This window comes from Macrotis lagotis, chromosome 4 (assembly GCF_037893015.1).
Source record: "Macrotis lagotis isolate mMagLag1 chromosome 4, bilby.v1.9.chrom.fasta, whole genome shotgun sequence".
Classification (NCBI taxonomy): domain Eukaryota; kingdom Metazoa; phylum Chordata; class Mammalia; order Peramelemorphia; family Peramelidae; genus Macrotis; species Macrotis lagotis.
The window spans coordinates 111,067,242-111,088,896 of record NC_133661.1 but is presented as its reverse complement, the minus strand read 5'-3'; the positions used below and the strand labels follow the sequence as shown (position 1 = coordinate 111,088,896).

At 32.3% G+C, this 21,655-nt stretch overlaps 1 protein-coding gene across 1 annotated transcript in view; it reads right to left on the bottom strand.

The window, feature by feature from the left end:
* The window catches only part of LOC141521319 (cilia- and flagella-associated protein 43-like), a 288,518-nt gene that overhangs the window by 38,041 nt on the left and 228,822 nt on the right, over window positions 1–21,655 (bottom strand). The window contains exons 23-27 of the mRNA XM_074233774.1: window positions 12,815–12,931; window positions 11,257–11,490; window positions 9,894–10,100; window positions 7,975–8,064; window positions 7,553–7,633 (exon numbers count right to left, since the gene is read on the bottom strand). Of these exons, the coding sequence (XP_074089875.1) occupies window positions 7,553–7,633; window positions 7,975–8,064; window positions 9,894–10,100; window positions 11,257–11,490; window positions 12,815–12,931 (729 nt within the window). The remainder of the gene's footprint in view (window positions 1–7,552; window positions 7,634–7,974; window positions 8,065–9,893; window positions 10,101–11,256; window positions 11,491–12,814; window positions 12,932–21,655) is intronic.

The following is a 21,655-nucleotide window of genomic DNA, read 5'->3' as shown; positions in this document are numbered from 1 at the left end:
GTAACAAGAAAGAAACCAATCTGTAACTATTGCTGGGGAAGGCAGACCCAGCACTTAGTTACATTGATAAAAAAGTCAAGTTTCAAAGGGAATTTTCTGTAGTACCAATGGAAAATTATTAGTGCAGTTTCCTTCAGTGTTCTAAAGCCATTTATACTTCTATTTGTTAAAACATTTTTTTCAATTAGTTTGAAAATCAGTGCTGCAGTTTTATATTCCTTGACATTTACTGAATGTTTGAAGCTGTTAAATTTTAAAGGACTATTTTCTTTTTTTTAGATATTTATTTTTTAAGTAACTTAAATAGTATTTTATTTTCCCCCCAATAATGTTATTGTAACAATTTTTGCATTCACTTTTACAAAATTTTGAGCTCCAAATTTTTCTCTCTCCCTTCTTCCACTCTCCTCTTCTGTAAATGGTAGGTAGGTTATTATAGTTTATACATGTGATATCACATATAACATATTTCCATATTTCCAGTCTCAGTTTTGGAAGAAGAAACAGATCAAAAGGAAAAAAAGAGCCATGGAAAGAATAAAGTAGTTGAAAGAAATATACTTTGATCTGCATTCAAAATTCATCAGTTTTTAATCTGGATATGGATGACATTTTCTTTTCTAAGTCCATTGTACTTGTCTTGGATCACTGTGTTGCTGAAAAGAGCTCAACAGTTAAATCATCACAGAATGTTACTCATTTCACTTTGCATCAGTTCATACAAGTCTTTCCAATTATGTCTGAACCCTGCCTGTTCATTATTTCTTATTGCATGTACTACAGTTTGTTCAACCATTCTCCAATTATTGGGAATCCCCTTAATTTCCAAGGCCTTTATTAGAGACACTTGCTAAACGATTGTTTCCTAGCTTCTTACTTTCCTTCTAATCTTAGTTGCATTATTATTGTTTATACAAAAGCTTTTTAATTTTATATAATCAAAATTATTTTATATTTCATATAAATTATTTCTTGTTTGATCTTGAATTCTTCCACTTTCTATAGATCTGAATGGTAGATTATTCCTTATTCTTCTAAATTTATAATTCAACTTATATTTAAATCATGTACCCATTTTGATCATATTTTTACATATGGTAAGAGATATTGATCTATGCCTAGTTTGTATCCTACTGTTTTCCAGTTTTCCCAGCAATCTTTGTCAACTAGGAAATGTTAGGGAGTTCTTATCTCCAAAGTTCGGGTTCTTTAAGTTTATCAAATACTAGGTTACAATATTTACTACTGTGTCTTACCTAATCTGTTCCACTGATCCCACCCTATTTGTTAACCATCTCCAGAGAGTTGTGGTGATTATAATATAATTTGAGATCCCAGTTTTGGTAGGGTATCTTCCTTTGTATTTTTTTAAATTAATTTCCTTGGTATTTCTGAACTTTTATTCTTTCCAGATATATTTTGTTATTATTTTGTCTAGTTATAACAAATAATTTTTTGGTAGCTTGAATGGCATGACACTGAGAAGGCAAATTAACTTAAGCACAATCTTGGCCTACCCATGAACAGTTGATATTTGTTTTATAAATATAAATATATACATATATATATATATACATATATATATATATATATTTATTGCATTTGTTTAGATCTAACTTTGTGTGAAGTGTTTTGTAATTGTGTTCCTAGGTTTGACTTTGCAGACAGACAGTCAAGTATTTTATATTGTTCACAGTTATTTTTAAATGGAATTTCTCTTTCTAACTCTTGCTACTTGAATATATGGATCATTTAAAGAAATGCTGATGATTTATGTGTATCATATTCTGCAACTTTGCAAAAGTTATTAAATTTTTTTTTTGTAAGGCAGTGGGGTTAAGTGGCTTGCCCAAGGCCGTACAGCTAGGTAATTATTAAGTGTCTGAAGTCACATTTGAACTTAGGTACTCCTGACTCCAGGGCCGGTGCTCTATTCATTGCGCCACCTAGCGCCCCAAAAGTTATTAAATTTCAAGTAATTTTTCTAATTGATTCTTTAGGTTCTCCGTACCATCATATCATCTGTGAAGAGTTATGTTTTCTCATTGCCTATTATAATTCCTTTGATTTCTTTTCTTTTATTGCTATAAGTTAACATTTCTAATACTATGTTGAATGATAGTGGTGATAATGTCATCCTTACTTTACTCTTAATCTTATTGAGAAAGCTTTTAGTTTATCCCCGTTACAGATAATGCTTGCTGATGGTTTTTTCCAGAGATACTACTTATTATTTTTAAAGAACATCCACTTTATTCCTATGATCTCCAGTGGTTTTGGTTTTATTATTGATATAGGCAGTTATATTGATAGTGTTTCTAATATTGAAGCAACTCTGCATTTTTGGTATAAATCCCATCCGGTCATAGTGCATAATCCTTATGATATATTTCTGTAATAACCCTTGGTAGTTTTTTTGTATTGATATTCATTAGGGAAAATTATCTGAAATTTTCTTTCCTTGTTTTAGCTTTTCCTGATTCAGGTATCAGCTCTATATTTGTTTTATAAAAGGAGTTTGGTAGTAAGACAGCCTCTTTGCCTATTTTTCCAAAGAGTTTCCAAATAGTATTGAAATTAATTGTTCTTGAAATGTTTAGTGTAATTTATACATGAACCCCTTTAGGGATTTTTTTTCCTAAGGAGTTAATTAATAATTTGTTTAATTTCTTTTTTCTAAGATGGGATTATTTAGCTATTCTATTTCCTGATCTGTTAGTCTAAGTAATTTTTTATTTTTTGAAAATTTTATAGATATTACTCAAATTGCCAGATTTATTGGCATATATTTGGGAAAAACATTCCTAATGATTGCTTTAATTTCTTCTTCAATGGTAGTGAATGCATCCTTTTCATTTTTAAAATCAAATTAAACAATGGCTTATCCATCTTATTGATTTTTTCATAGAACCAGTGCTTTTATTTATTTGCTCAGTTGCCTTATTTTAAATCTTATTATTCCCATTTTTGTTTTTCAGTATTTCCAATTTGGTGTTCAATTGGGGATTTTTGATGTGTTCTTTTAAAGTAGTTTTAGTTGCATCCCCAATTCTTTGATTAGTTCTTCTTCCATTTTGTTGATGTAAATACTATTTTGGCTACATCCCATAAGTTTTGGTATATTGTCTCATTGTTGTCATGCTCTTTAATGAAATAACTGTTTCTATAATTTGTTCTTTGACCCACTTATTTTTTTTTTAGGTTTTTTGCAAGGCAAATGGGGTTAAGTGGCTTGCCCAAGGCCACACAGCTAGGTAATTATTAAGTGTCTGAGATGGGACTTGAACCCAGGTACTCCTAACTTCAGGGCCAGTGCTTTATCCACTGGGCCACCTAGCCTCCCCTGTCCCACTTATTTTTTAAGATTAGATCATTTAGTTTCCATTTAATTCTTATTTTTCTATCTTTCTAAGGCCTTTCTACTTCCTTCTACTTTCTTACATTTCTTCTGCCCTTTGTTGAATGTATTCTTATTTCATTGTGACATGAAAAGAATACATTTAATATTTTGCCTTTTACATTTAACTTAGAGGTTTTATGACTTATATGGTCAGTTTTTGTATATGTGCCATATGCTTCTGAGAAAAAGATATATTTCATTTTCCATTCATATCTATTCTATTTACCTTCTTATAACCTTTTATTTTTAACTTGGACTTATTGAGTTCTGAAAGGGGACAGTTGAGGTATGCACAGTATAGTTTTGCTGGTTATTTTTTCCTAAAACTCACTTTACTTCTCCTTTAAGAAGTTAGAAGTGGATCTCTGGAGCAGAGCCAAGATAGTGGTGTTAAGTTAGGAAACTTGGAGCTTTTCCTGAAATGACTTCGAATGAATCTAAAGTGACAGATCCCACCAAAATTACAGTGAAACAACTTTTCAGTGAGATATCTTGAAGGAACTTCAGGAAAAGGTCTGTTGCATGTGTAAAAGAAGAGTATAGTCCAGTGTGGGTGAGAGAGTTGGGAAATGAGTGAGAGGCATTTAGTGCAACTAAGGTTTTCAGCACAACTCTTCAAGTCATATGGGTCCCAGCCCCAGCCCCAGCTTTGAGAGCAAGGTTTTGAACCCTGAGAAGCTAATGCAGCATTGGGCTTCCCTAGAACAGTTAGCAAATTAGGAACACTAGAAAAACCAGAGCAGAATGCAAAGGATCAGGACCCCAAGCTCCAGCAAAAAACACTTGAAACTATAAACCCTAAACCACATGTACTCGGACTTCAACTGACAGAATGACCAAAAAAACCCACCACTAACTATTGACAGCTACTACTCAGGAGAGATAAAAATGCCATCTCAGAAGAGGAAAGTTATGACAAAATACCTACATGGGAAGTCTCTAAGGGGTTGATGAAGTGGTCTCAATTCTAAAAAGACCTCTTGGAAGAGCTTAAAAAGGATTTAAAAACCAAAAGAGGAAGAAAAAAATGGAAAAAAGAAATGAGTCGTGCAGGGGTATTATGAAAAATTAACTGAAGAAAATAAAATTTAAAAGTAAAATTAACAGCTAGAAAATAAAATTAACCAAATGATAAAGGAAATAAAAAAGTTAACTGAAGAAAATAGAACCTTAAAAACTAAAATTGTACTAATGGAAAGGAATGACTCTATGAGAATACAAAATTCTGTCAAAGTCAAAAGACTGAAAAATAGAAGAAAATGTAAAATACCTCTTAGGAAAAATGACCAACCTGTAAAATAGATGCAGTAAAGAGGGAAGGAAAAAGAAAGAAGAAAGTGAGGCTGGGATTGGAAAAGTAAAGTAAAAGAGAAAAGGGAGAAGAAAAGGGAAGGGAACTGGTAGAAGAGATTGAGAGATGTAGCAGTTAGAAGAAAAACATTGATGAGAAGGGATAAAGGGGAAAGAAGAGAAAAATACAAAGTGGGGAGGATAGGATGGAGGGAAGTAAAATTAGTAATCTTAACTGTGAATGTGAATGGGATGAGTTCTATAAAATAGAAGTGGATTGCAGAGTAGATTAAAAACCAAAATCATACAATATATTGTTTACAAGAAACACATTTGAAGCAGAGAAATATATGTAGGGTAAAGCTAAAAGACTGGTGCAGAATATATTATGCTTCAGCTGAAGTAAAAAGAATCAGGGCTAAAAATTCTGATCTCTGACAAAGCAAAGCAAAAATTAAAACTAATTAAAAGGAATAAGGAAGGAGAAATCCATTATAAACTAAGGTTAGCTAATAGATGTTTTTGAGAAATACTCCTTAAAAGAGCCATCAGTTGAGAAATGACTGAACAAGCTATGGCATATGAATGTTTTGGAGTTCACCTGATAAGACTTGTATGAACTGATGCTGAGTGAAGTGAGTGAGAAGAAACAGGAGAACATTATACACATTTTCATCAGTGTTGTGAGATGATCAGCTGCAATAGAAGCAACTTCTCTCAGAAGTTCAGTGATCAAGGACAATACTGAGACCTGTTGAGAGTGCTATTCACATCAGAGAGGAAACTATGAATTTTGAATGAACAGTAAATCATACCATATTCACTTTTTTTAGGTGTTTTTTTTAAGGCAAATGGGGTTAAGTGGCTTGCCCAAGGCCACACAACTAAGTAATTATTAAATGTCTGAGACCGGATTTGAACCCAGGTACTCCTGACTCCAAGGCTGGTGCTTTATCCACTACGCCACCTAGTTGCCCCCATATTCACTTTTTAAAACTTCTCTTAGGTTTTTTTTTTCTTTCTTATGTTTTTCTCCCTTGGTTCTAATTCTTCTTTCACACATGACTAATATGAAAATGTTACAAAATGATTATACATGTACAACCTATAGCAAATTGTTTGTTGCTATGGGAAGTGGGGAAGGAATGGAGGGTGGTAGACAAAAGCTTGCAAAATGATGAATGTTAAAAAATATCTTTGCATGTAATTAGAAAATAAATAAAAATTTTAAAAATGTGGATAATGTTTAAATATTATATTTAATATTGATATTGCTTCATTGTATATGATACTTTTTAGTAAGATGTAGTGTCCTTCCTTATCTCTTTTAATTAGGAGTCTTTTTGCTTTTACTTTGTCTAAGATCAGGATTAATATCCCTGCTTCATCTGATATATAGTAGACAAGTGAAGCATAAGAGATTCTGCTCTAATCCCTTACCTTTAATGTGTATATGTTTATCTCTGTTTCAGTTATGCTTCTTGTAAAGGACATCTTGTAGGATTATGATTTTTGGTCCACTCTGCTATCTACTACCATTTTATGGGAAAGTTCATTCCCATACAGTTAATATTACTAGGAAAACAGTTAGTACTACTTCTTGGATTATTTCCTTTCATCCTATTTTTCTTCCTCTTTGTTTTTTCTCTCCTTTTATCTTTTCCCTCTTCACCACTGTTTTACTCTGTTTTTATTCTATTTACACCTCCCTTGGTCTTCCCTCCCTTCCTCCTGTATTTAATCTTCTCTCCTCTTATTTCCCTGTTGGGTAATATAGATTTCTATATACAATTGACTATGTATATTATTCCTAATTTATTCTCTCCCCCCCAACATTTATTTTTAACATTCATTTTAAAAATTTTGAGTTTCAAATTTTTTCCCTACCTCTAGCCTCTCACCAAGCAATGGGATATCAATCAGTTATGTAAAATCACGCAAAACATTTCCATATTAGCCACGTTGAAAAAAAAGGTAAGAAAAATAAAGTAAAGAAATTATACTTCAATTAGCACTCAGAGTTCATCAGTTCTTTTTTGTGGATATGGGTAGCACTTTTTTGGATAGCATCTTTTTCATCATGAGTCCTTTGAAATTGTCTTGGATCATTGTACTGATTGAAGTAGCTAAGTCTTTCATTGTTGATCATCATTACAATATTGCTTTCTCACTGCATAAATGATCTCTTAGTTCATTCAGCTTAATTCACTTTGCATCAGTTCATATAGGTCTTCCCAAGGTTTTCTAAAACCTTCATGTCTTACAACAAAATACTATTTCATCACAAATGCCATTCCCCAAATGATGGGCATCATTTTCCAATTTTTTGCCACCCCACAATGATATGCTATAAATGTTTTTGTGCATCTAGATCCTTTCCCTTTTCTTTGATCTCCTTCTAAATCAAGTTGCTGCATCCTATGGTATGTCATTTAGTAGCCCTTTTAGCATGATTACAAATTGTTCTCTAGAGTGGTTAGACCAGTACATAAGTGAATCAACAGTGTACATGTCTATTTTTTCCACAGCCCCTCCAACATTTGACATTTTCCTATTTTGTCATGTTAGCTAATCTAATAAGTATGAAGTAGTATCTCAGAGTAGTTTTAATTTTAACATTTCTCTTACTAGTAGTGATTTAATTCATTTTTCATATGATTATTGACAACTTTGATGCCTTCTTCTGAAAACTGCCTGTCCATATTTTTTGACTCAGTTCTTTATGTATTTGGGAAATTAATTCTCTATCAAGGGATGTTTGCTTTTTTAAAATTTCCTAAAACTAAAGACTCATCTAGGAAAATGGTAAATTTCATATTTTTTTCTTCCTTTCTATAATATTTTCAATGACAAAACCATTACCATCCTCAAAATATCTTCTTTCTTGAGTTCCAGAACTCCACCCATCATGTCCATCAAAGCTCGATGTCTTGCATCACCCCTCTGAAAAAAATAATCTAACATTAGAGGAAATGGTAAATAGTAGTTAAAATGTTCCTCTGTCAGTATCACCCAAGACCACAGATCTAAAATATTACTGCAAGTTACCAGGAATAAGGAAGGAAAATGTATCTGTTATGGCAATGATGGTGATGACAGAGGGTATATGTGTGTACACATGTATGTATGTGTGTAATTAGACTCTTCTCTAAATGTTTCTCATTGATTGCAAAGGAACATATTTCTATAATATAATATAAAAATACAACTAATATGCAACAACAAATATATTTATATATGTACATACATATTATACATAATATATATATAATTTAACATAATACCTGAATTAAAAGATATCTTTCCTTCTCATAGTTTTCAACTAATGCTGCTTGTTCTTTTTCCCATGGGGTAAGGATTCTTTCAACTTTAATCTGAAAAACAAAACTTCAACTGTATTTTTTCCTGTATTTATCAAAAAATTCACACAAAACTGATTTAACTTGTGGGAGGGCTAAAGATCCAACAGAAGGTCAAAGGGTTATCTGAATAGAGAAGTAATTAGTGATGTGAGTGCTTTCTTTATATGTTTCTTTTCTGTTTATGGGCTTCTGTAAGTCCTTTACATCTTGCCTGGCAATATGGTAGTGGCAGAGTCTGGATTAGAATTGAGATCTTCTGAGTCTAAATAAGTGTTCTTTGGTTATTCGATGTCCTTGTGGCATCTTTAAAAAGTGAATGAACGAAAGTGAGTTTGTAAGAGAAATTTTCTCCTTCTACCATTCAAAAGGTATGTTTCAAGACATCTTTCTGAACTCATAGGGAAATGTTGAACTCAAAAATCAATTTATCCTAATACTCCTATTAAACATGTTTTGGTGCTAGAATTAAGTGATTTAATAGTAGCATGTATGAGACAGTGTGGTGTAGTAGGTAGAGCTTATCTTGCAATCTACAAGAGTTTGATTCAATTCCTACCTCTGACAAATATTGATCCCCTGCCCAGATGAATAATATTTCTCAGTGCACTGGGAGGCAGTTCTCAAGACTATAAATATAGAAAGGTGCTGCACCTGCATTGATAAAGGAAATTTCCTCATTTAGGAAATTCCCAAATGGAATTGAAACTTGTTATAGGAATTCTCTATGCAAATGAAATTACAGGTCTAATCACTAGTCCTGTGAACAAGTAGATTTTTCTGGCATTTTCTGAAGAAATATGGTTATGGTAGTTTAATTTAATTTAATGAGAATCAGCATGGTATAATGAAATGAACACTGAACCCATCAGAAGACAGGTTCAGGACCCAACTCTACTACTAAAGTAGACCTCAATTATCTGGTGACAGAATATCATAAGGAATCACCCTAACTCATTTCAATTACTTTGGTACCTTAATGTAATCTTGGAAAACATTTGAAGTGAGGTAATTATAAATCATCCGGAACAAAAAGTATAAGTTTGTAATAGCTCTACCCATTTCTTGGATTGCTGTATAAAAATATTGAGGGCATATTCTCATTTAACTAGCCCTGTCACCTTTTTATAATGACCTGTATCTGTGAGGTAATGAAGTTACTTATCTAATGCATTTACTCAATGTGCTAATAACCACATTGTTTGAATGCCAAATGTATACTTGCCTAAAAGACTACAGAGAACTCACACAAGGCAAGCACTTACTTGTCAGAAAAACTGATACAAGAATACTCTGAAAAACCTCTCTTAAGAACTTGGGATTGATTTCATGTCATGGGACACACTGGCAAAGGATTGACCAGAATGGTGAACTCATATCAAAAAAGGGGCTGTGTTCTATGAACAAAGCTCAAAAGAAATGTTACATGAATTTAGAGAATCTCCCCCAAATTTAGAGAATCTCCCCAAATTTAGAGAATGGACCAATTTGTAGTAGAGCATTCCAAACTTGTATTGGTTTGACCAACCACTCAGACACATTGTATCTTGACTCTAATATAATGATGTCATTTTGGTCCTCTTTGAGAATAAAGGATAAACCACCTTAGATCCCTGAGTCTTCAGATTATTGAAATGATGGAGATCAAGACATTTACCCTTTTTGTCTCATTTTCCTATTTAAAATGAGTAGAGTAAGGTCAAATTGGTTCTCTCTCTCTCTCTCTCTCTCTCTCTCTCTCTCTCTCTCTCTCTCTCTCTCTCTCTCTGCAATTACTTCAAGGAATCAAGTGCAAAAAGGAAGAAGAAAAGTGGCCTCAGAAGGTAAGGAAAGGATGGTTGTACCTCATGGTCTTCTACAATTAAAATCCTTTCCGGCTTCTCATAGTCGTCAAATACTGGTTGCCATAGCTTTTCCCCAAGATTTAGGTCTGTAATAATTTCTTGAACATATACATTTCTTTCATTCACACGTATTATTTCTGCCTCTTTTTGTTGACATAGAGTATCAAAGTCTTGATTGAAATCAGTTTTGATTTTGTGAATAATGTTCTGAAATATTATGTTAAAGGTTACTTATTTACTAGCACTATTATCCCATAGTCTTAACAATTCTTTTTTCTATTCTTACTCTAAATCCGGCCTGCAAATTACCATCAGCTTAGTCTTCCCAAAATAACACTTTAAGTAAAATACTATAGAGAAGACATTGTACTGAGAATTAGAAGATCTCCATTCTATTGTTAGCCATGACTATTATTATTCTTTGAACAGTATCCTCATTTGTAAAATTAGAAATTTGGGCTAGATGATCTCCAGAATAATTTTGAGCTCTGAAATCTAAAGCTTAAAATATATTCTCTTGCATAAGATCCTTCAGTGGCTTCCCATTCTTCTAAATTCCCATTCTTCTAAAATTATTGTCATACTAAACTTTTCTCTCTTGAATTAGATTTGAATTGAAATTTTCCTTCAATCAAAAGTCAGTATATTGAATTTGAATTAGGTATAGTCTATTATTGGTTATATGTTTTGGCGATAAAGTACAAAAACACTTTATAAAGCTATGGGAATTTTTTTTCTTTTACCATTGGAACCCTGTTTTTATGTTAAAATTGCAATAGTCCTTTTGAGAGAAGGAAATTTAGGACAAAGATTGTGATTTTTGGCATCTTGGAACTGTTTAATATGATTTATGATAATAATATGAGATAACTTGATGGTGCAATAGAGCCACAGAGCCTGGAATCAGAAAGACCAGGGTACAAAGTTAACCTCAGACACTTACAAAGCTGTGTCACTCTGGGCAGTTCATTTAACTTTTGTTTGCCTAAGTTTTCTCAACTGTAATAATGGGATTAATAATAGGAGGTAATGGGGATAATACTTCACAGGGTTGTAATGAAGATCAAATGAGAATATTTGTGAAGTGCTTAGGAAAATGCTTCACTATATATGAATTCTTTTCCTCTCAAATATAGTATCTCAGTAGAGTACTATAGTGGAGAGCTATCCTCTGAATAGAGCTAATCCTAGGGGGAAGGTTAGTTGGAGGAGAAGGAAGCAAAAAATTGAAATACAGTATGTATTTCATGTGCAAACATTTATGATCATATAAAAATATAATTTGATTTGTTATCTAGTCTGTGATTTAACAAAGTACTTTACAAAAAGAATTTTACTGACTAGGAGGATAAAAATAGCTCACCTTCAATAGTATAATCTGGTTGATTTTCTCTTCTCTGGTATGAAGTTCTAACTGGCTATATAACAGACTTGTGTCTGCATCAAGCTCATAACTTATGCTGCCAAATAAGTAATTGGGTAAATTGCTCTCTCTTTTTTTTGTTTTTTCCTCCTCTTCCTCTTCAGTCTCTTCTTCTTCTTCAGAATCTGTTTTCTGTAAAGTTGTGGGTTGAATTTCTACAATTTCCTTCCGTAGCTTTGTATGGAAAAACATAGCATATTCATTATTAATTAATTATTAAGTTTTAATTGTGTGTCTAAATGGCAACCTGGCAACAACATAATTATTTTAAAAAATCATTTTTATGGCTCTAAATTGAATACCAAATACATTGATATTCAAAATACCAGGTGGCTCTTGAAACTCTTACAGAAGAGATTAGACTTGTAAACACTAATAATGACAGTAAAAACCGTATTCAGTTGTATATTATATTTGAACTAGGTTGGCAGAATAATTTGTTCATGGAAATATTTTAAGATAGGTCTTGTTATTTAAACATGAAAAAATATTAGTTTTTATTTTACAAATGAATTCACATGGTAAATGATAGAAGTCAAACAGTAGGTATTAAATATTGATCTCATTTGATATTTTATATTTATAAACAGTAGCTTACATTATATCCAAAGTCTGACTGTTTTTGGTCTGACTTAATTCTTTTACCATTCCAAGTAGAGTAGGTGGCTAGAAAATAGCATTAATGAGAAAACTACTTCAATGTATTCTAATATTTGCCAATTGAACCCAGAGAAACATGCTGTTTCATAGTAACAAAATGTATTCTGCACTTGGCTAATTGTCTTGAAAATGCATAATCACTGGTCTGATTATTAGGGCAGTATATATATATATATATATATATATATATATATATATACATATAGGCAATCCCTCACCACTAGTAGGGAAATAATTAAAGGCTTATGTTCTATGTTCTCGTTCATCTTATGTGAAGAAAGCCATGAATATTTTACAAGTATATTTTATTTATTAGAAAAAAATATGGCAGCTAGGTGGAATAGTTTATAAAACATTGGACCTGACATTAAGAAGATCTTCAAATTCAGCCTTAGATACTTATTAGCAGTGTGATACTGGGCAAGTCATTTAACCTTTATTTGGCTCAGTGTGTTCATTTGGAAAATAAAGATAATAATATCTCCAGCTTCCCAGGGTTGTTGTGAACATCAAATAAGATTATATATGTAAAGCACTTTGCAAACCTTAAAGCACTTTCTAAATGTTACTGATTGTTATTATATAACTTGAACTTGTGATTCTTATTGGTATGGAAACCTCCCAAATTAGGAAACTCTACAATTATAAAGTTGTCACCTAGATCACTAAGAAGTTGGGTGTTAACCCCAGATCACATAGCCAGTCTATGGGAGAGGTGGTACTTGTACTTCCTGACTTGGAGGCTAGCTCTCCATTATTAGTCTCTTCTGGTGTATTTCAGTTAATATCTCTATTAAGACTTGAACTAGAATGTATCACAGAAATATTAAAACCATACTTTATGGTCAGTGTTTTCAATCTTCCTTAGTTGTATAATTTTCTTCAGTTCTTCCAGTTCTTCTGGAGCACATGTTTTCATTGGGAAATTTTTAACCTCTAGTTGACCATGAAAGGACTTGACAAATAAAAAAAAAAACAGTAAAAATGTTTTCAGTTAAATTGTGAAAAAGTCTAATAAGTAACATTAAAGTTCTAATAAGTAACATTGAATGTCTTTAAGATAATACTTTGATTTAATTACATTAATACTAATATGAAATATTGATGCAGAGAATTATGAATACAGGAAATTTGTAATTAGAAACAAAATTTGTAATCTTTTACATGGTTAAAAGTGTAGAATGTTATCTACTCCTGAGATATAAATTGACTCCTAGTGTTCCAATGTTAAAAATGTAAAATTTGTACCCTGTCTCATCATTCTCAACTCCCAGCTTTCAACCTTCTATCTAGTTTTGGTCATGTAAGCGGGGAAGGGATTTCCCCTTTGCCCCCAGTGCCCAGATAATGTACAAAACTATAAAATCTGGCCTAAATTCCCCTCTGGGGAACCCAGTCAGCTCTCCCTGACTGTCTCCTTTTTTTTTCTTATCTCTCTTTCTGTCTCTATCTCTCAAGCAACCTCTCCTAGCCTTTTGTTGTTCACTTCTGTGAAAAAAAGTGCCTGTTGCTTCCACTGGAGGAGCAAAAAGTTTTAACCTATCAACTTTTCAGCAATTTATAATAAATTCTGAGCAGTTAAAATTCCAGGGGGTCCGTGAATTCATTCACTTTTCACAAACCCTCGATCTCTATTAGAGACCCTAATTTTCATCCACAACAATATCAGGAGTTAGAAAACCTATATAATAGTGATTTTTTAAAAAAAATTAATTTCTATTGATGTCTTCTGTTTCTTATATCATTATAGTTATCCCAAGTATCCCTCCTTCTTCCCATTTAATACAAAGTATTTCTTAAAGAGGAAAAAAATAAACACAATTGATTCATATATTAAAAAAGAAATCTGAAAACATGTGCAACATATAATACTTGTAGACCTCTCGCCTCTATGAAGGGGTGGATTGGGGGATGTCCTTTCGCTTCACTTTATTATAGTTAATCTTATAGTTTGTTATATTCATTTATATTATCATAGTTACTGTGTATATTGTTTTCTTGGCTCTGCTTACTTCACTCTGTAGCAGTTCATATGAAGCAGGGAAACTCCAAGAAATGTTACAACTCTTTTATATTGGAAACAAACCTTGTAATTTTTTGTACCTTAAAGTGTTCTTGATTCTGTATTGGTTTTTGTAAACCCTCATTTTTGGCAACAGACACCTCTCTAGGGATCTCTGTCTTTAATCCTAAGAACAATAGGTGGTCATGTGCCTGATCTTGATCACTTCCTGGAATCAGGCCAGTAAGATGCATTCCTGCAGTAAATACTACAGTATAACAGGAGTTAATTAAGCCCCAACCTTGGAGTGGAAACCACTCCTACACTAGGTGTTAACCACTCTTTAAACATTGTCCTATTCTTCCCACCATAGAAGTATATTTAAAAGAGGAGCTGGTCTTCTGTCCCTCCCTTTTTCTCTTATATGACTCAGCTAAGGCAAGATGCTGCCAGATTTCTTTCCCCGCTTCCCTTATCTGGGTTAGATCCATGTGGTTCCAGCTCTATGCAGCTGGATCCATGTTGATCTAAGTCCAGTCACCATCTCATGACTGCTTCCTTTTCCCTTTCTTGACTATCTTTGCTATTCTCCCCCAACAGTCTCTTCTTTACTTGATCTGTCTTTTTAAAAAGTCATTCTCTTTAACCTAAATTGTGCCTTACTTTCTTCTTAGAAACTTGCCTTCTTTACCTTGTTAAAGAACCAAAAATGTGATACCCAACTTGACTACTCTCTCTCTCTCTCATTAGAAATCAGTGATTTCCTGCCTTCACTTTAGCTTCTTTCCCTTTTCAGCAATACTGAAACTTACTATTTTGTTGCATCTCCAAAGAACCTAAGTTGTGAGCTTTTTGTAGTAACTTGTAAACCTTTCATGCAGCCATGAATTAAAAAGTCCAAGTCTTCCTAACCACTCTGAGTCAGTGAGTTTGGTGATTTCATCTCCCAAAACAAAAGCTGTCTCTCTTAGATTTCCCCACCTTAGTTGCTCCGACAGCACAGAGAGATCTCTTTCCATGGTTCTTTGTAGTCAATACATAACATTTTTTCACCACACAGTAATATTCTATTACATTCATCTACCACAATTTATTTAGCCTTCCCCAACTGATAGGTATCAATTTTTTCCTCAATTGTCTGCAATCACAAAAAAGATAATATAAATATTTTGGAAGAACTTCTTATCAATGACTTCCTTAGGCTTTAAACTCAGTAATAGTTTCTGTTTCAAAGGGTATGGATGTTTTAATCACTTTATTTGCATGAGTTCAAATTGCTTTATCAAAAAACTTCAACCAGTTCATAACTCCACTAGCAATAGATTATTATGCCTATAATTCCACAAGCCCTACATTATTGACAGTTGTTATTTTGTGTCATTTTTGCCAATTTGCAGAGTATGAAGTGCAACTTCAGTGTAGTTTTAATTTGAATTTCTCTTGTTATTAATTTGTTGGAGTATTCTTTCACAAAGAATACCTTGCATTTTTTTCTTTTTCATATGCTATGATGAACTTGTTTCTATTGAGGAATGGCTATTAATTACCTATCTATATGCATATATGTGGGTGTGTATATTTATAAATTGTATATAAATCTTGGATACCAAACCTTATCTGAAAAATATTGTACAAAGCTATTTTCCTCATTCAACTGCTTCTTATCCTAGGTGTATTAATTTTGTATGTTCTTGAGCTTTTTAATTTCATGTAATAAAGGTTATCTTTTTTTTCTGTTACTTCATTAAGAATATATAGATGTGTGGGGTGGCTTGGTGGCACAGTGGATAGAACACCAGCCCTGGAGTCAGGAATACCTGAGCCTCAGACACTTAATGATTACCTAGCTATGTGGTCTTGGGCAAGCCACTTAACCCCACTGCCTTGCCAAAAAAAAAAAAAAGAAGAAAGAAAAAGAAAAGAATACATAGATGTGAATGGTAAATGACCTATTTTCCCTTTTGTTTTTTTTTAGTATAATTATTAATATTAACATTATAAATCCATTTAGAATATATGGGTGATTATATGTTCTACTTTATTAAAGATAGTGCTACTGATTTCTTTGTATGTTTTCCCTTGTCGAACCTATTCCATTGATTTCTCTCTCTCTCTCTCTCTCTCTCTCTCTCTCTCTCTCTCTCCTCTCTCGTTTTTTTTTAAACCAGTACCAGATGGTTTTGATGACTGCTGCTTTATAATATAATTTGAGATTTAGAAGTGCTATTCCCTCTTTGTCTTTACTTCTTTTCATCATTTTCCTTGATATTTTAGAGCTTTTCTTTTCCAAATGAATTGTTTTTAATTGGTATAGCATTAAAAGTCTAAATTTTCATTATGTTGTAATTTTTACATATTGGCATAGTCTACCCATGAGCATTGAATATTTCTCTAGTCTAGCTTTTTAAAAGTTATTTAAGGAAAACTTAATAATTAAAGCAGTACCAGTTTTGTGTGTTTTGGTAAATTTCACTCAGATATTTATGAATTTTGCAATTATTTGTAATGCAATTCTTTCCATTATTGATTCTCATGTTCTTTAACTATATAGAATTGCTATTGATTTTTAAAATTTTTTTTTAGGTTTTTGCAAGGCAAATGTGGTTAAGTGGCTTGCCCAAGGCCACACAGCTAGGTAATTATTGTCTGAGACTGGATTTGAACCCAGGTACTCCTGACTTCAGGGCCGGTGCTTTATCCACTGCACCACCTAGCCGCCCCTAAATTGCTATTGATTTTTGAGTATTTATTTTGTAACTGACAACTTCATTTAAGTTATCTCAATTAGTAGTTTTGCTGATTCATTAGGATTTTCTAAGTATACTATTATATATATTATAATAGTTATTATAAGCAAATAGGGATCATTTTGTCTCATATCTACCTATCTTTGTGCATTTATTTTCTCTCTCTCTTATTGATGTTGTTAACATTTTTAGAACTATATCAAATAATAGTAGAGAAAGTGAACTTCATGCCCATATTTATTGGAAAGTTTCTGGTGCATCCTCAATGTGTATTGTGCTAGAATTTGGTTTTAGATAGGTGCTTTTTTGTTATTGAAAAACTTTCCTCTATGTCTATTCTCTAAGTTTTTTTTTAATTTTTAGCATAAAAAATTGTACTTACTCAAAAGCATTTTCTGAATCTATTGAGATGATCATTGTTTTTGATATTTAATATGGTAAATTTATGTTTTTTAATGTTGATCCATTCTTAACATCCCTGGTCTAAATCTCACTTGGACATAATGAATTGGATAAATCACTGAAGTCTGATAGGATTTTGTTTAAATTTTTTAAATTTAAGGACTATATTTGTTTCATAAAAATGAAATATATTGGATGTTTCCTTAGTTTTTGAGAATAATTTGTGAAATATAGGTGATAATTTTATTTTAAAAGTTTGATGGAATTGATAGTAATTTCTTTCAGCTAGATCTATTTCCTCTTCTGAGATTGGGTTATTTAACATCTCTACCTAGTTTTCTGAAACTTTGAATATTTTATATTTTTTAAGGTATTCCTCTTCTCTTTTATGTTTTCACTTTTGTTAGCATATATCTGTGCAAGATATGCTGTGATTATTCATATTGTTTTTGTAGTGATTTCACTTTATTCATTTGATGTTACTTATTTGATTTTTCTGCCTTCTTTTTAATTTCATTAACTGAGTTTATCAATTTTATTAGTATTAGCTCTTAGTTCTACTAATCATTTCTAATTTTTTTAGTTTCTAATTTATTTGTTATGCCTCTAATTTTTAATATCTTCTTTTTTGTGTTTATTTTAGGTTTGTTTATTCATTTACTTTCTAATTTTTTAAAATGCTTATTCAATTAATTAATATTCTGGGGTTTTATTATTATTATTATTATTTTTTGCAAGGCAATGGGTTTTAAGTGGCTTTCCCAAGGCCACACAGCTAGGTAATTAATTAAGTATCTGAGGCCAGACTTGAACTCAGGTACTCCTGACTGTAGGGCCTGCACTCTATCCACTGCACTACCTAGCTGCCCCCAATTTTCTTAATATATGTTTGTAAGATTTTTTCCCCCAAGGACTATATTAGGTACATCCGTGAAATTCTGGCATGTAGTTTCATCATTATCATTTTCTTTTACATAGTATCTATTCTTTTATGATTTGTTTTTTGACCCACTCATTATTTAGGATTTAATTCCTAATTCTCCATTTATATTTGTGTCTTTTTTATGTGTAGTTCCTTAACAAATTGCTATTTTATTGCATTATGGTCTATAAATGATGTATTATCTATTTCTGTGCTTTTACATTTGCTTGCTCTACCTAGGTATCCTCATATGTGATGAATTTTTATAAAAATTTGACATTCCATATTTTTCCTTTTTTTAATCTTTGTTTATCCAAAACTGATGATAGTATATTGAAGTCTCCTGTTATTTTTGTATTATGTATCTATGTCTTCTTGAACCTCAGATGTTTCCTTTATGAATTGGATGCTAAAGCTTTTGGAAAATATAAATTTATTATTGTTATTGATTTGTCACTTCTGATTCCTTTCTCCATAATGATCTCCTTATTTATACCTATTTTTTGAATATTTGTTTTTACTTTGTCAGATAGCTTGATTGAAACTCCTGCTTTTTAAAGATTCACTTTAGGGGCAGCTAGGTGGTGCAGTGGATTGAACACTGGCCCTGGAGTCAGGAGTACCTGAGTACAAATCCTGCCACAGACACTTACTAATTACCTAGCTGTGTGGCCTTGGGCAAGCCACCTAACCCCATTTGCCTTGCAAAAAAACCTAAAAACAAAACCCAACAAAGATTTACTTGATGAATAGTAAAAACTTTTTCCCAAACACTATTTCACTTTGTGTGTGTTTTTGTTTTCTGAATGTATTTCTTGTCAAAAAGAAATGTTTTTTGTTTGTTAGTTTTTATCAGTGTAGTTACATCTTTATTTTTTATTTTGTTATTTTTAAAATTTTTACAATTTCCCCCAATCTAGCTTCCCTCTTCCCACCCCCCACAAAAGGCAGTCTGATCATCTTTACATTGTTTGCATGGTATTACAATGATCAAAATTGAATATGTTGAGAGAAAAATCACATCCTTAAGGAAAAAATAAAAAATAAGAGATAGCAAAATTACATAATACATTAGATAACACTTGTTTTCTTATCTATTATGTCACTCTCATTTTATTGGATTACCTATTCATATTTAAAGTTAGTATCATTTCAGTAGATGCAGGTTTATTTTTTCCTCCATTTGTCTCTAATTCTTTTTTTATTTAAATAATGATTTCCCCTTTTAGCTGTAAATATAATATAATGTTCCTTTAATAAGTTTACCATAATCTTTTTTAAGATAACTCCATTCCAAACTCTCTTCCTGTTACCCATGATCCTTTCCTTTCATTTGTTATCCCTTTTCCTTTGGGGTTTTGAGTAATCATTGCTTTTTATCTACTCCCTTTATCTGATTATGTAATTCTTCTCTTCTCTCTCAATTCTTCAAGCATATTTCTTTCCCTTCCTAACTTCTTCTTCACTTAGTCTTGCTCACTAGTTTTTAAATTTTATTTTTTGCACACTTCCTAAGTACACTCTTCTTTTTGAACTCACTCTCTTCACTTCTCTTTTGCTATCTTCATTTTCTGATTTCTGATTTCTTTAATTTTCAAATACTTCTCAATTTCCCTTCATTGCCTTTTAGCATGTACCCCTATATTTTTCATAGTGCTTTTCACTCCTAGAATGATGTTGAGTATCATGGATGTAAGAGAAGGCATTGTCCCATGGCAGGGCCTTTTCCTCACCCACCTCCCTGATTATATAGCACAGAACATCTATACTTTTCCATTTGCCTCAAAATTTCTGAATCCATGCCTTTCCATTTTCTTAGGTGTTTAATAGTTCCAACTCCCCCCCCCCCACAAGATAGGATGAGTAAACTTTTCAATCACCAAATCTCCCAGACTATAACTATGGTATAAGGAACCTATTTCCCTCCATAGACTACCTCTTTTCTCTCAGAAGGAATATTCATCATTGGAATCCCCTCCTACCACCAAAACAAAACTTTTTTATTTTCCACATCTTTTCACTATTCATCTCTTCCACTTACTCCCCTGCAGATTCTTCCCTTATTGAGATCATAAAGTCACCTTCCCCTCATTATAACTCTTGATTTGACTCAGACACATCACACCATTTCTCCCTGTTGTCCTGCTTCCTTCATCCTTTTCAGGTTTACTCCCATGTGTTTTGTTAGTTTTGATCAGTGTCGTTACATCTTTATTTTTTATTTTGTTATTTTTTTAAATTTTTACAATTTCCCCCCAATCTAGCTTCCCTCCCCCACCCCCACAGAAGGCAATCTGATAGTCTTTACATTGTTTCCATGCTATACATTGATCAAAATTGAATGTGTTGAGAGAAAAATCATATCCTTAAAGAAAAAATAAAATATAAGAGATAGCAAAATTACATAATACATTAGATAACATTTTTTTAAAACTAAAGGTTAACAGTCTTTGGTCTTTGTTTAAACCTCCACAATTCTTTCTTTGGATACAGATGGTATTTTGCATTGCTGATACCCTAAAATTGTCCCTGATTATTGCACTGATGAAATGAGCAAGTCCATTAAGGTTGATCATCACCCCCTGTTGCTGTTATGGTGTACCATGTTCTTCTGCTTCTGCTCATCTCATTCAGCATCAGTTCATGCAAATCTTTCCAGGCTTCTCTGAATTTCCATCCTTCCTGGTTTCTAATAGAACAATAGTATTCCATAATGTACATACCACAATTTATTCAACCATTCCCCAATTGATGGACATTCACTCAATTTCCAATTCTTTGCCACCACAGAATTGCTGTGAATATTTTTGTACAAGTGATGTTTTTCATAATCTCTTCAGGATATAGACCCAGTACAGGTATTGCTGAATCAAAGGGTATGCACATTTTTATTGTCCTTTGGGAGTAATTCCAAATTGCTCTCCAGAAAGCTTGGATGATATATTCCCATGTTTTAATGTGATCCCACAAAAACATTCATTTATTTAGGCAGGGTATCAGTAGATTCTGTAACCCTCTTCTTCAATGTTACTCCCACTGGATTTCTTGAATACATTTTGAAAGAAATCTCTTATTGGTCTCTTTGTTATTATTCTGTTGCTTTTGCTTTCCTTAATTGCTGCATTCATTCACTCCTGCATTTATGTTGCTTGAAATTTTTGAGAAGCAAATCATTATTCAACATTCATCTTTTTTCCCATGTATGATAAAACTCAGATTTGCAGGGTAGGTCATTCTGTATTGCATCCTGACTTCAATTGTTCTTTGGAAGGCATTATTTCATTTCCTCCTGCACTCTCTGGTGGGTACAGAAGTCTTGTGTCATTTGAATTTCCTTGCTTTATATCTGAAGGTCTTTTCTTCTATTTACTTATAAAGCTTCTTGTTTCTGAATTGAATTGTTAAATTTAACCAGTGTGTGTTTTGGAGTTTTCAATCTTGTATTTTTTTTTTTGGAGGCAGTTTATGAAGTCTTTAAATAGTTATTTCCTTTTCTGTGTTCAGAAGTTCTGGGCTATTCTCTTATTTTTTTTGCTTTATAGTGTTAAGGTTTTTTTGGTCCTGTTATGTTCTTTTAGGCATTGTCTTTATGCACACTGTCTTTGA